Source organism: Catharus ustulatus, chromosome 3 (assembly GCF_009819885.2).
Source record: "Catharus ustulatus isolate bCatUst1 chromosome 3, bCatUst1.pri.v2, whole genome shotgun sequence".
NCBI lineage: Eukaryota > Metazoa > Chordata > Aves > Passeriformes > Turdidae > Catharus > Catharus ustulatus.
The window spans coordinates 85,053,079-85,069,585 of record NC_046223.1 but is presented as its reverse complement, the minus strand read 5'-3'; the positions used below and the strand labels follow the sequence as shown (position 1 = coordinate 85,069,585).

At 36.0% G+C, this 16,507-nt stretch overlaps 1 protein-coding gene across 2 annotated transcripts in view; it reads right to left on the bottom strand.

Moving 5' to 3' along the window:
- The window catches only part of LOC116993786 (pleckstrin homology domain interacting protein), a 110,223-nt gene that overhangs the window by 51,128 nt on the left and 42,588 nt on the right, over positions 1-16,507 (bottom strand). For both annotated transcript variants that reach the window (XR_004417358.2, XM_033054801.1), the window contains exon 16: positions 4,602-4,730. Coding sequence is in view for 1 of the 2 variants with exons in the window: in XM_033054801.1 (XP_032910692.1) it covers positions 4,602-4,730 (129 nt within the window). In the remaining variant the exon portion in view is untranslated. The remainder of the gene's footprint in view (positions 1-4,601; positions 4,731-16,507) is intronic.

Here is a 16,507-nt window from a genome sequence, read left to right as displayed (position 1 = left end):
ATTGTGTCACAGACTTATAAGATATGGTGCAGGCAGAAGACTAGGAAAAATATTTATTACATCAGGGAATTGCCAAATATTTTAACACCATCGAAATATATATATCCTTACTATAATGGTAGCTATCAGAAAAAGCCGCAGTTGATAAAATAAAGCCAAGATAAAAATTGAATTTTTCACTAAATTTTTGGTTTTGTTTCTGTCCATCTGCTCTTAATTTATTATAGATGGCTTTCCACAGACCCTCAAGACTGAAGAATTTTTTTTGTCCAAATAAATACAAAAATATGTATGCTCCATCCCTCACTGGCACATGTATCTCAGTAGTTTTCAATAAGAGAGATGTTGAAGCACAAGAAGAAAAGAAAAAGTGAATAAAGAGAAGCTGATGCATCTATTACACATCCCAAGACCATCTACTGGCAAGCAAACTCTGTGGCAGCCCATGTATTCAGTTGAACTATGAACAAGTGAAAATCAAATAATAAAATCATCATTCACACAAATTAAGATTTCCAGTGCAATATAAAAGCAATCAAATTATTGACTCAATGCACAGAGATCTCAAAAAAATCTTGTCTTTTGAGCATCAAGATAGGAATGCCGAAGTTGTCATAGAACATCTGCTGATTTCTGGAGAGTATGCTGTATCATGCAACTTGTTATGTAGAAATCAGTAAGGCAGATTAAGGCAGCTACTCAGAGGTCTGATCTCTCAATGACAAATGTCTCCCGTCCTGGAAGCAAGAAGACCAGGAAACAAAGATGACAACACACATTTGTCAATTACAACATCAGAAAGTGCATTCATATGAAGTGGATTTTAAAAAATAATAATTGGGAAAAAAATTATAGGAATTATGGGATCTAGATGTCAAAAAACTTAGAAAAATAGCAGGAAGAAATTGGAAAGTTACAAAGAAAGATGCAATGGAAAAGTATTCACTTTAGAGATTCAAAAGACTACTCTTACAAAATGCATATGGACAAGGTGATATCCCACTGCAGGTAAAAAGCCAACTGGATGAAATCTTGCTGCCAGAGTCTTTGTTAACAGAGGCTGAATGAAAAAGATAAAAGTGCTTTCATGTGTCTGACTGAGAGAATCAAGGCCTGATTAATACTTTTGTTTCTTCATCTCACAATAGTTCAATATGATAGAGACAGAGGTCCCCTAGGAGGACTTACAATGTTTCCAAAAATTATAATAGAATATACATTACATTACTAGTATAAGTCCTTCTACTAAGTACTTTCTACACTGAGGAAGAAAGACCAATGGCAAGGTCATACAATCTGAGTTTTTTATGTTGTGTCTTGGCTGCACAGGGTAGTCTGCACCCCAGGTTTTGCAAGCAAAGGTAAGACCTGGTACAAGATCACAAGGGACTTTGTTGCAATAACAGTTCTGTGTACCCTATATGCAATCATATAACAGAGAGAGTAAAATACAATTTTCTACTCCATAAGATAACATGGCATTTCTTGGAGGATAATTCTCAGGTAGAATATCCCTACTGCAGTCCAGGAAAATATCCTGAGAAAAATCACAAGAATTAGACATTTCATCAGAAAACCAGCCAGAAGTACTAACAATGAGTCTTACTTGTTTATATACTATCAGAGATCAAATTCAGGAGAATAAGATGATATCACGTCACCATTGCATATGAGTCTTCTATTCACATGACTTCACAAACCCAGCTTGGGAATGAGCACAAAAGAAAGCTTTCTACAAAGTCTGAGCTCTACAGCTCTATAGAATGCTCTGTTTCTCCAAATGGGCACAGTACCATAAGAAGTTTTCCCGAGTCCTGCACCAATTTACCATACACAAACTGTCAACTTGCAGCTGAGTACTGTATTTTGGGCAGTCTGCAGGAACAAATGCCTTAGAAAGCTCAGAGATCAGGCTCCCTAGGAAAGTGGTCATGGCACCAAGCCTGCCAGAGATCAAAAAGCATTTGGACAACATTCTCAGGCACATGATGTGCTTTGTGCAGAGCTAGGAATTGGTCTCGATCCTAGTGGGTCTCTTCCAACTCAGAATATTCTATGATTTAATATCAACAGAATAGTACCTTACACTTTAGAACTGCTAGAATTCCTGAACAAGCTTACACCTAATAATGAACTTCTGAAGTGCACACGCACTGCTGACAGTGAACTCTGCTCAACTCTGATGATGACATACTCAGATTTCAGCTGAGATTGGCTCAAGGAACCCCAGACAAACAGCATATGCATTCTTTTTATTTTCCCCCACAAAAGAATTAATTCACAAAAATATGTATCATCAAAAGAAAAAAAACCACAAACAACATAACAAAACCCATAAACCCCAAACAAAAAACAAACACCCCAACCCATTCACCTTCACTGTGGCCAAGATCACACTGCAGGGGAAAGCCTAGGCACTGGTTCTGGACAACTAGGAAATGTAGATATTATGTGAACATGAAAAACAAAAGATCTAGAAAAACAAAGAGTTTGTTCTCTCAGTAGAATTAAGACTACCTCAGCTATCACTGTCAATTCAAAAATGCAGGAATACAGGACAGGTTACCACACCTCTTTCTCCTGTAAAATTCATTTCTCCATAGAGATGGGAAACACTTTAAAGGTCAAAAACCACATATTCTACCAGATCATAGTCTGACAAGTTGTCTGAAACCCTCCCCAGTATCTGAGGGGAGAAAAAGAGAAAAAAACCCCACCACCTCCAGCACCTACCTACCTGTAGTTACATTTTCCCATAAATCAGGCCAGACAAAAACGGAGGTGATGAAACCACACATGGAAGACACCAGACACTTCCAAGTTGAGTTTTCCTCTGTGAGCGGAAGACTGAGATTGAAGTGGTAACAAATATAAGTTGCATTTGCTCCCATTTCTTCTATGATCAAGAATGCCAAGAGTAACATTGACACAGCAACATTGAATGATTATCTTAAATCATTCAATAGGTGAAAAATTTAAAACAACCTTTTCTCAGGGGCTGCAGCAAAAACCCCAAGAGAGCCAAGGGTCTGCAGAATTCAACCTGGGAAAAGCAACTGTACTCATTCTACAAACAGATTTAATCCCTCACAGATAAATTCTCAAATGGCAGTATAAAGAAAAATTATGATCTATCACAGCAAAGACCAAAAGCCTCACAGTTACAATTTAATTTCCAGCATTTCTCCAGTAGAGAACTACATACTTCCTTAAACAATTGGAGAGAAAAAAAAACTTGAAACAATCCACGGACATGGTAAGAAAAATGTGCCTATTACAAGAGGCTTTAAAGTTTGGAACAGTAAGAATCCTTAAACACAAAGAAAATTATCTGATAATCCTGATTTTCCTTGCTTGTGATTTCTCTACTTATTTATTTGGAATGGAAGGGGAAATGCACAGATAGTAACAACTAAGGAGTAGCAACATCAGCTTAGTACTGAGGACTTCAAATCACAGTTGAGAAACAAGGAGAAAAACATAAATCCCCAAATGTAAATCCTTCTGTAAGACTACAGAAAGAAATCCAGTAACTTACAAGACAAAGATTAAAATTCCTTTTGCTCTCCCTCCTTCAGGTCCCTCTGTGTTGCTGTTTGCCCAAATGCTTTCAAAACCAGCCTGAGTTCAAAGATCCACCGCAGGAAGTAAGATCCAAAAACCAGCACTTCACCAATAGCATTCAAGTGTCAGTTACCAGAAGCAGAGATGAAAATGGAGCAGATAGGTCTACTTAAGTCTTTAGGAAAAGGGAGAAGAGACACACCTCATTTCTTTCCTGGGTGGTAAAAGAAGAACTAAGATCTCGTGGATACTCCAAACCTATATGGTTCCCCAGAGCATGTTCCTCCACAAAGGAAAAAAATAACACCACATATCTTTACAGTCATGAGGGTCTGTGGCAGGACACCCACACTCAGAATACACAATGTAGACTATGACATTAGAATAAGGATATAATATTTTAATCACACTAATGGTGGAATATTGTTGTGTAAGCACAAAGGCATCCATGATGGTACCACATTAACAGACATAAAATTACATCACTAAAACACAGTACATTTCTTGTAAAGAATTCTTCCACAGGCTATGCAATATTTAAATACAGATAGTGGGAATTAGTTCTGTTACACACCCATTTTGGGGGGCTTAGTTAGGAACCAGAAAAAAACATTTCAAGTAAAATGTGGAATTTTTATCAGTTCCACTGCAGCTTATTCCCATTATCTATATGGATCCATTAGTAGATATTTGTAACTTTGTCATTTAAGAGAGTAGTCAGTGACTGGTTAATTCTGAATTCTCTTCTTAAATGATTATTAATTACCATTTTGAACTTCCTATGTAAACAGTAGCTTAACAGAATGTTTCCATAACTTAAAAAAAAAGAAAATTTAAAAACATAAAAACTTAAAAACATAACTTAAAAAAGGAAAAGTGAAAGAAATCTCATTGTCAACAACAGGCATCCAAAACATCCCATATTAATGGCTCAAAACTGTGTCAAGACGTGCCATCTTGAAACGAAGCTCTGAAAACAAAATTGCACAAATGCATTCAACACAGACAAACGTTTTCATTTACATCTTGCACTGTACCTTGTCATATTTGCTACTGGAACCAAAGCCAAAAATCAGAAGGTGACCATGAGAGTCAGTACATGCAAAATGCTGTCCATCAGGAGAGCACTTGCAGTCAAAAACTGCACCATGTCCTTGTCCTTCAATCTGAAATACATCAACATAGAAAATAATTAACAGAAATTAATAATTTTCAATTATGATTCTCAAAACTGTGGTGCTGATACTGAAATTTATTACAAAATCTGTATGACAGAATACTGCTAGATGGAAGTTACTTTAAAACAAAGCTTACTCTTTTAGCTATTCACTTTCCAGTGAATTTTGTAATAATGTTCATGAAAGATTCCAAATTGATAGCAGTAGAAACTGACAGACTTTATCCACAAAGCAGGCAAAGCATAGGAAGTGAAAATAAAGGCTTCCCCTTGAACATCCTGCTAATGAACCTAACCAGAGAGCTGGGCCCAGTTCAGGGCTTAGTCACTACACCCTTTCCATCCTCTGCCTTCTTGCTAAGCTACCCCAGTAGCAGTGGCTGCTGTGGTGTTCCACAACACCTGCCCCCTGGAAAACGCACTGACATAGACAACCCACATTCCACAGCTTAGCAACTACCTGTTCCTACTCCTAATTTATTGGAGTGGGGAAGGAGTAAATTTGCGTAAAAACTCCACCTTTTATAGGAGAACTGCAAAGATTTTAAAAAAGGAATTTTTACCTGATACTCATTTTCTGTTTTCCAGTTCCATTAAGCCAGAACAAATGGGTTTTTGTTTTTCCCTGCAACCTGTCAATCAAGCAGAGGTGACCAATCACCACTCTGAATTTTCATGTCTTCAGCACCTCTTCAGAAAGCCCCTTTCTATTCTCCCCAGTAAAGCACTTTTGCATTTTCTTTAAAGAGACACCAAACAAAATTCTTTCCCTAACTGTGGCAGGCCTATATATTGCCAAGAAAGGGAAAAAAAAACAAAACAAAACAAAACACACAACGATATTCAGCCTTCAGACAGTAACACTGTGCACATCTGCAGCACCTTCCAGAGGCCATCAGCATTATTTTAAAAAGTTAACACATCAAGCCTCAAAAATCCTATGAGGTAGGTACTCACTCTCTTACAGGCTGAGACAAAGGCAAGAATTCTAAAGCTTTTCCCCACAGTCTTACAACAAATCCACACCCCTGCACATCCCCCCAGCGAGAGAGGCCGCTACATCTATTGCTTTCAGCTCTTTCTTACTAGAGGTAAGTTCCCTAAAAGTCAAACGAGTTTTTGGACTAGCGAAAGGAACATAAATCAATGCAAGTTTTATGTTCTGTTCTGCCCATTATTCCAGAAGAAATGAACAGAAGTATCTCACAGAAAGAGATGGAAAATAAAAAACAGAACTTCAAGCAAGTGACATCACAACAGTTGGGAATGCAGAATTAATTTAGTCTAAGCGAGATCCAACTACCACAGGAAAGTTGCAACTTTTGTGCTGCTTTTGCACATAGAAAGCTCACTATATTAAAGGGAGACAGTTTAGGGAAGCAGGAGGAAAGCAGACAGAATTTCACCACAATAATCCGCTTTGCAGAAATACAGTTAAAAACTGGAAAATAAATCTTTTAGAGATATAACAGATTTCTGTTCCCTTACCCTTCCTCCAACAAAGGAAACATCAGTGTCAAGCTTCCTAATGTTAAAGTCCTTCATAAATAGAATTTCAGGGTTCAGCCTAAGTTTTTAATATCTTTTGTTTAACAAGGAAAACAATATATGTGGGAAGGACTCTTTGCTAACAATGGTGAGAGGAAAATTGAGAAACAGGGAAAAAAACCACAAGTACTAAGATGATGGATTTTTTAATCCTTTCCATCAAGAAATGGTTCAGATGGACCATTTTCAAGAAACCCCTGGAAATTAGAGAGTTAATTGGAAAACATTACCTTCTTATGTAAAGGAAAAGAAGAGTGTTCTACTATTTGGGGACAAGTATAATACAAATAGTTTTAATCTAATCGTGCCCAGAATCCGGTTTTAAAAAGTGCTTCCGGAAAGGGCAACTCTAAGACCTTTCAGCACAACCCTTCAAGTCTGAAGTACAAATACTTGGAAATAAAGATTTTTATAAGAACAAAAACTACTGCTGAGGATAACCTTCCAAGACATAACTACTATTCTAAATTAAAGAACAAAGTCATCTAGAGTGTGGTACCCAGTAGAATTTGCTTTTCAATAAAACTATTTCAGGATTAATAAGTAAGAGTTTACAGTAGAATTTTTTCATAATAAAGCCAACAGAGAGGAGTTAGCAATTTGAAACAGAAACTAAACGTTAAGTTGCAAAAAGGGAAGCTGTAGTAAATCAGTGAAGCTGTTACTTCAGCAGGCTAGATAAAGAATTTCAGCAAGAAGGAAGTTGCCTTCCCCTCTCCATCCCTTTTAAATCAAAGATGCAAGAGCTACATAAAGACTGTATCCCAAGAAGATACAAAGTGCTTATTCTGTCTGGAACCTTCCCCTGCTGCATACAAGGATATCAGAGTTGTGAAGGGAAGAGACTGGTCACGTGTACAAAAAAAGCACTGGTTAATTATGAGCTGTCACAGAACCACAGAGTTGTTTCAGTTGGAAAGACCCTCAAGATCATATAGCTCCAACCCCCTGCCATGGACAGGGATACCTTCCAGACCAGCTTGTTCAGAGCTCCATCCAACCCAGCCTTGAACACTTTCAGGGATGGAGAGCCCCCAGTTTCTCTCAGCATGCTGTTCCAGGGCTTCAACAGAGGCTGTGTTACAACAAAAGGCTATAAAAAGTGAATGTGTTAAGACACTCCTTTTAGCAAAGCAAGTAGCAAGGATTTTCAGCTACAAACAGGGAAGAACCAGTGATGCTATACAATGAGGACCAAGTAAAGATGTTTTTTAGTCTCAGCTCCAAGAATTAAGAGTCTAGTTTGCCTGTATTTTCTCTAACAAGGAAACATGTGGACATTGGTATATCCCAAAGGGAGGAATGTTGATGAAATAAGAGAATGAAAAAGGGAAGACTCTTTTCCTCTCAATTTTGAGAAAAGCTTATCATTTGGCCCAAAACCAGGGAGAATAGAGCTGTTAAGCTTGTATACAAAGCAATGTCTTAAATGCATAAAAGTTATTTGTTGTATGAAAACAGAATAATTACACCTACATAGTGAGCTTAATAATAAGTCTTTTTTACCTGTTATCAATAGATAGTATGAAACAACTAAACCCTACTTTTCAAGAAGGGTATAAGATATGGGAGAAAAATAAAGTAAATTCAAATAAGATGAAAATTAATAAAGAGTAGAGAATACCAGAGAAATCTAACAGACTTTCTTCTGAAAAATAACTAATTTTTTAATGCCAAGAAAATATAACTCATTCAACCTAGCCAGATTTCAAAGGCATAATATTTAAACTTGATTCAGATGATTGTGATTAACAGGAGAAATGCAGAGTAAGTAAACTTTAAAAAGAAAGGATAAGAATTACTGATTTTGAAAAGACATACAGAGCTAAAAGGATCTTATCACTAAAATTTCTCAAGTCAGGCCTTTCTGTTATCGACTAAAGAAAAAATAAGAGCCCTTTGATGAAATGAACCATCCACTGAGAACAGATTTGGGACAGCATAAATGATATCAACTGAAGCAATTAAAAGTCAACAGCACAAAATGCAACAGAGTATGAACCTAAAAAGATTATTAAAAATAACTAACACATTGACTGCCAGAAAAAAAAAATGAAATTCAGTCTACATAAAATAATACTCCACATTTCTATAACATCTTCTCAGACAAGCCACCAGAACAGTCTAATAAAATAAAATAAAAATATCAGAAAAAATCAGTGAACTAAAGCCTCTACTAGCCTGAGGTAGAATCCATCCTTCATGTTAAGGAACTGAAGCAATTAGCTGCAAACACAGAGAAAAAGATCACTGTGTATTCTTAGCAATGTATCACATACAATGCAGCAACAAAAAGAAAACTGCAATTCTTAACCAGACTAGAAGTGCATATGTGCTGGATGAATAGACAATGCCAAGAACAAAATCTTCCAAAGCAGTACACATATTTTTTGCTTCAAATGTTCAAGATAAGTACATTCCAAGAGGAACAGCTACAGAGCCACTCATCATAACTCGAAACCAAAGAGGTAGCTTCTTTATAGGAATACTAAGGAAAGAGGACTACTTTGTATGTCTATACTGAAAGACCTTTAGCAGGAAGAGAACTGCTATACTAAAAGACCTTAAAGGGGATGAGAACTTCTCTATTTACATGCATAGGAACAAATGAACATTAGTTACAAGCAACATTCAAACTTGAAAACTGAAATTCAGATTCTAATGATCACAATAATGGTATGCTAGAACAAATTTCTAAAACTAGCAAAAAAGCACTAATTGTTTTAATAACAATTCTTTTATAATTGATGAAACTATGTCATAACTGTTCAAGTCAAATCAGCCTCCAAGCATCTGGAAGTTCCTTTGCAGGTTTGGGCTCTCCTTTGTTTCAAGGAACAATCTTTAATCCCACAATGTTTCCACAAGCCAAAAAATATCTACAGAATTTTTCCAAAAGAGGTCGCTACTAATTTGGAGGATTGGAAAGCAGACTTACTTTTAAGACAGTTTATAAAAATAAAAATTTAGAAAACAGTAGATCTTCTATACTGCTTCCAGAGCAGTAACAAGAGATGAAATGGTAGGAACAAGACAAGAAGTAATTAAATTCAAAGTAACATATTTACTACAAATGTTTTTGTCTTCCTACCAGCCAAGTAAGTTATTCATTTATGAATGTTGTATATGTCTTGAAAGATATATCTATCAGTTAAAAGGTCTAATAGGTCACCTACCTTGGATGCCTGAAGTTATATGAAGGATATATATAAAAACTATTTACAGTTTTTTTGTTGCCGATGCTAAAGATTTTTCTTAATACACATCTTGCAAACTCAGTACAGGCTTCTTCTATTTGAACTATTAGAGTATTATGCTGGTTTTTTATTCTCCAGAATCTGTTTCTCAGGATGTGCTCTTATCTGCTAATCAAAGGTGGAACCTCTCAAAAATTTCAAACAATTTCAATAGGACTACAGAAAAACTGATTAAAAAAAAATGCATCCATAACCTTACTTAGGTCATTTGCTTTTCACATAACTAAAAACTGACATAAAAATACAATCCCAAATCATTCAATTGAATTTGAAAGACTTTATGAAGGCCCCAACATAAGAAATACTGTTTTCACATCTCTTGTTTTACTGGAAATTACAATACATTGTTCATATAAATAAGAGATGTGCCTTTCAGACATTAGTCAAAAAAATCAACTTGTCACAGAAAATCCACATAGAGCATTCTGCTCAGGTTTTCTTAATAGAACCTGATCTTTCACACTGTTCTTTTGACAGGGACTTCCAATCGTCTGGTATGTCATTTAGCCTAAAACTAATCAAGTAGTTGCTACCAAAGACCTAGGTAGGCCTGGTACGTTTACTGTTTAAAGGAAAGGAAACAATGTTGTAAGTGATATGCTATTATGGCTTTAGAGTTCACCCGTTTGCATTGAAAGCAGAAGTAGAATTAGAAACTAAGAAACCACATCACACAGATCAGTGGAAGATCAGACTTCAGAAGATGGGGCAGGAAAAACATTAAGATACACAGACAAAAGTAGCCATAGCATAGGAACTGCCTGCAATGAAGTGTCCACTTAAAGCTAAAAATAAAGGACAGTCAACAGCCCGCTCTCTGAAGGAGCAAGAGCACACAGAAAAATCCAATTGCAACTCAGTAGTCTCTGCTTGATTGACAACTTGCAGGAAGAAACCCTTTTGACCTGAATCAGTTAATGCCATAACACTGACAGTAAATTCTGAACGAAACAAGAATTATACTGCACTAAAACATTCAAACAGTTATTAACAGGGAATGTGTGTGTCCAAATTCACGAAAACTAGACATCATTGCCATTATGAAATACGTTCCTACTACAACCTTCATGGGGGTTTCTAATATTTCTGACTAATTTATATAAAAACATAAAACGTGTAAAAAGGGCAGAGAGACTGGGCAAGGAGACAACCAACACATCACTGTATCCAGACAATCTGAGTCTTCAACTGTACTGCAGACTCTCCATTAATAGGATCAAAATTATACTCTCTACAATTTCCTTTGTAGAAATCAGGAAAATTCTTGTAGGTTGCTTCATCTTGACCTTTTTATGGTCAAGTTCTGTACATGAGGACTTCTGTCACTGCTTATGCTAATAGCTCAAAATCAATATACAACATAACCAAAGCTCTCAAAAACTAAGAAAATGTTTCTATTAAAATTTTTCAGAAGATACATTGTTTAAAATTGGAGAAAATGTATAAGCTTAAAAAAGAACCATGCCGTGCAACTATCATACATTCTAGAAAAGTAATTAAGGACTTCGAAAGAAACTCATGGAACCAGGAATAGCACCAGACAACTCTGCATTAGACAATCAGTTAGCTACAGACCTGGGGACAAAACACTTGGACATTATCTTCAGCAAACTTATTCCATAATTTCTGTGTAGTTCTAAGTTTCAACATTAACATCATTGTGTGAGATGATTTTAGGGTTGAGGTTTTTTTGGAGTTTTGTGTTTAGGTTGGTTGCTTTTTGGGTTTTCTTTTAATATATAATATGTATTTAACATATAAAAATTTATCTGCATTTACACACATTTACTTGCCTCAGTCTTTGAAAAAGCATATATTCACCATGGTACCTTCACATATTGAATGTAAAACAAAATTAGCATGAATGTACTCACTTGCTTCAAAGCTTTCTCACTGGATGCATGGCAATATGCATTTTCAGTTTCAAAAACAAGTTTAATGTTTTAAATACAATTATTGCTTTGTTGAATTATGTATCACACCATTTCCTGATTTTATGCCAGCATATCTAAATATAATGTTTCACTACTACATCATTTGAAATAAAAGCAGCATTTAGAGAGCTACAACTATAATCATCACATAACCAGATGAGCGTGACCTTACAAGGTAGGTTAGTATCTGCTTGCTGATTCTACTGCTCCAATTGTTTTCAAAGGCAATCAAATGAAATAAAGGAATTTCAGAGATCACCTTCAAAACAACCTTATCAAATCCACTTTTTGTTTCTTCAGCCCAAGGCTTCTCAACAAAGAAGCAACCTGAAAAAGAAAACTAAGGAGCAATACCAGTCAAGGTTTTTTCTTTACTACAGCACAGTTGTAAGTGCTTGGGTATTAACTACAAGATTGGCCAGGAAATCAAGAGATCTAAAAATAAGTTTGTGAGTATATTATGCTGATCATATGAAGGCACTCTTCACTGAATAGTAAGTTAGAACACAATGAAAGTTACTACAGAGGAGCTAAAATTAGATGTTTTAATGAATGGTGTTGCACCATTCCAAGATTCTTCAACACACCTTTTTTTCTAACTTTTGCAATAGTAACTGTTAGAAATACAGTAATGTTGTAACCCTTTAAGTGAGAAAGCAGATGCTGGAGTCTTATCTTTTCAACTAAACATACAGAAGTCTCCCAGCAAAGTAAATCTTTTGTTTTTCACGAATAGTATTTCAGGAACAACCAGACATGACCACTACAGCTTTTCAAAAACATCTAGCAAAATTAATTTACTCAACTGTCTCACTTCATGTACCTGACATTGATGTATAGAGATTAGAAATTTAATTTACAATTAATTGATTTTAAAAGTACCAATATATAATCCTTTCTCTAAAAATTAAATAGCTCTGAGAGAGGCATTATTGTATGTTTGTTTGAAAACTACATAAACAAGCTGGGGTAAACTTCCCCCTCTGGCATATTTTCTCTTGAATTTGTGGTAAAATAATTACATTGAGTCAGTTATGCTAAATACCTGGTCTTCATGTATTGCTGGGAAATGTTGACCAGCTCTCTTAACCACAGCTCAGCATTTTCATCTTTCTGATGACAAGCACTGAACCATCATATTTGAGACTACATTAGAGAAGCCAACTCAAGCTATGAGTAAAATTGGTAAGACAGGATAAGACATTCAAATTTTACCATTCTATAGCTGAAAGTAGAAGATGTTCATATTTTATAATTCTATAGCAAAAATTTCTTTTTTAGCTGTCATGATTTTAATTTAGAAAAAAAAAATCCAAAAAAGAAACATATCTTTGGTAATGCAGTTAAATCCAGATTTTTCCTAAAATTTTAAGTAGTTTGCCTCTGGGTTGACAATTTTAAATGGAGTTGGACAAAATAATGCTGCTAAATTTCTATAAAAAGTGCAACTGCAAAACTTCAACTTATTAGAAAACTGTCAGTTTTAAATTCAGCTTCTTACATGGTACCAGTTTTATTTGATTTTTGACACACAAGAGAGGAACGATACTCATCACATGAACCAAATCTTTGAATAAGTTCTTAAATCTTTTTTTTAAAGAAACACTTATGTGTGTAAATTCTTACTTTCTTTATAAAACATTCATATTTAAGGTCTAGGTTTCATAACCTGTTGAAAATTAAACCATATTGTAAAGAACACATGTAAATCATAATTCACAAGCTTTCTAGTTCTGTATACAATGTCTATTTACATAAAATGAAACTAATGCATTTAAAATGAAAGTGTGGGATTATTCATCATGAGTTTCTAACAGAAGACTGCCTAGAAACAAAGACGACAGCTAGGATTTTGTTACACAAACTCAGAGCCAAATATGCCCCAGTTAAAAAAATTAAATTACTTTTTTTTTTCCCTAGGACCTCTAAGAAGCCTCATCCTACCTTACACCAACTACAGTTATCAAAGGCATTGTTGTCCTTCTAGGTCTCTGAGAAAGAGCATATCTTAGCTCCAGAATCAGAGTCTTTCAAAAACAGCCAAGAAATGGACCTGTGGCTGTAACGTCTCCAGTAGTGACGCAACAGGTATGTCTGCCTGCCCCTCATGCCTTGCAATTTTAAAGGTTTATTTTATTTATTTTTCCTGACCATTTCCTTAAAAGTGGGGCAGAGGGCATAAGAATGACAAATATCAATTCAAGCACTAAGTTACACTGCTATTTTTGAACTACCAATATGATTTCCAGGGCAAGTAGCATTTACTAAGTGGAGAGTAAGCATTTGCACAGAGGAGTACAGTGGTGTTTCTAGGGGAGATTAAAGTTCCTCTTTCACAAATATAACTGAATTACTTGTCATTTCAAAGGAAGGAGAAGGTGGGAAAGGGAAAGAGCAGGTTTAGTTACAATTTTTTCTTTTTCTTCCTCCTTCTCCAAAAGAATCAGAAGGTTGCTTCAAATGACTACTTTAGAGTTTAAATTGTAATGCATTTCTGAAACATACCCTTGGTATTTCTACATGCTCTCATGAAACATGTTTTGGCATTCAGAAAAAGACTCATCATACAATTCTCAATAGTTAGAGATACACATACTGTGATGTATATATGCCAAAGGCTAAGGTGGCTTAGCCTTCCAGCTAAGTCAGTCACAAAGGTAGGAGGATTTTGAAGTACTCAGATCTGTAAATTTACTACCAAATTGTAAAAAAGAAAATTCTTTTTGTATCAGTATTTCCTCAGAATACAATGGAAGAACTAAGGCCATCTTAGCCATGAGCTCCAAGGGAGTTCTGGAACTACCACCCAGAGCATGTTAAGGATACCCCTAACACACAGCAGTGCTCAGAAAGACTCTCTCAGCATTAAGGTAATGTCACAAGAATCAGCCCACAGGAACACTTCACAACTGGTAACACATTAAGATTACAAATAAGCAAAAGGCTAACCTTGACAGGCTGTCAAGCACACAGGAGCCACCCAAGGCACACAGATTATGTCAGACATAAAAAGGCTGACTGCTGGCTACAGCTGAGCCTGACTTCTCAAAGAAGCAACTCACAATGGGTCAATCAAGTAAGACAGAATAACAACACCTAGTCATGAAAAATCTTTTGTTATTGGCTCTCTCTGCGTATTTTTTTGAAATCTGTTGTCCAGTGGAATTTTTGTTTCTTTAAAGGCTTCAGTATTTCTACTTGATTAATTTCTACATTACACAAGATCTTCTTAAACATGATAAGGCTCATCTTTATCAAAACACAGGCGTCCTGTTCCAGTAATTGCAATGCCTACCTACAGAATCTGCCTAGTTAGGTATCAGATTCAGGCAAAGTAACGGCATTCAAAGACACAGTAAGAATTCAAAAATTCTATAGTGACAAAAATTTTTAAGATGCCTGCTCTCCCCTAATCTTTCATTCTTGCTACTGTAGTACAGTCTCCATACTTTCAAAAATATATTTTAAAATAACAGGAGTCACCATATGTTCCTGCAACTGTTCAAAAAATCTATGTTATAAACGAAATTATTAAAAACAAAATTTAAAAAAACAAAAACAAACAAACAACCCCCAAGCGAAAAAAAAAAAAGAACTACAGGGTTGTTCATGTCGTAAAATATTTTAGAAAACTTCTTTCAATATTCTTTTCCAGGGCAGCCCACTCACGGGACAAGAACTATCAGCTTTATCACAGGAGAAACCTATACTCCAAGGGCCCAGATAAGATTAAATGCTTTTTGCAAGCAGTGTGAGTCAGCAGAGCCCCCAAGAGGTACTGCTTGGGAAAGTGTGCTTAAGTGAAACTGCCCAAATCCAAAAACTAAGGGCAGCACCGTAACACCACAAATCTATCAGGTTCACAACTCAAGAACCATCAATACTTAATGTGTAAGTTATAATACCAACAAAAAACCCAATCACCAAACCAAAGACCTATGCATCCACCTAACATTACCAGATATCTCCATTTAGATCTGAAATATTATGTCCCTGTAGTTTTTTTGCCTTCATATGTTCTCAGCCTTAAGAAACTTCTGTCTAAAGCCTAGAGGCTAAGCTGCAGCACATACCATCCAAGCACCAACCCCAGTATTCCTAACAAACCAACAGTATCAGATCTACTAGGAAGTAATTTTGTGGGAACACCTGGAAGAAAACAAATGATATGACAAGAAGAGAGGAGTGCAATATTTTATAACTTAATGGAACAGGAATCCTGCAAATACAAAAGCTTGCCTGAAGGCAAAGAATTTCTACCGTTTTCTCATTTACCTAGAACATGATCTGTATACCCAAGAAAACTAGCCAGTCTCTAATCAACAGGCTACAGATTCACTTCTCTCTATAGTGGCACAACTTGGGAAAACTGGGAAGAAGTTCTGTCTAGGGCATTTATGGCCAAGATGCTTTCCTGAGTAAGCAGCAGATGTTGAATTGAGTGCTTTACTACTGAGGATATAACAGAATCTAGGTCTTCCATTTCCTAACTCTAACAGCTAAGGTAATCCCAAAAAATGAGTACCACGTGCTCCTGTAGGCTCCTTTAAGAAAGCAAGGACCTCCTTCAGCTGTTGGAAATGTGCCTTACCATTCAAGGGATCCAGATGCCTCATTGCCTCTTTGAGTAAAGGACTGCATTTCAAATATGTTTTCATGTACATTATCGTCCAGCTGCTTTCACCAGACTCCCCACCATTCAGTGTATTGTTCCCCTGGATCATCCACCAAGACACCTACAGCTCATACACTCTTCAGCAAAATGAACTACAATTTAAACATTTACAAGAGACCACGCATTTCTTCTGCAGCAACAGCACTCTTTTCGTGAAATGCATAAATTCTGAAACGGTTGGCTAATGGAACCACTTAAGAATTATCACCCTGTTTCTTCAGAATGCTTCTTTTTACTTGGGAAATACAGCAGATGACACTGCCCTAATATTGCACCAAGAACACATTCTTCATTAGCAGCTATCTTAAGTCAGGACTGGTGTGAATATGACATAGGCTAAAAACCAAATATC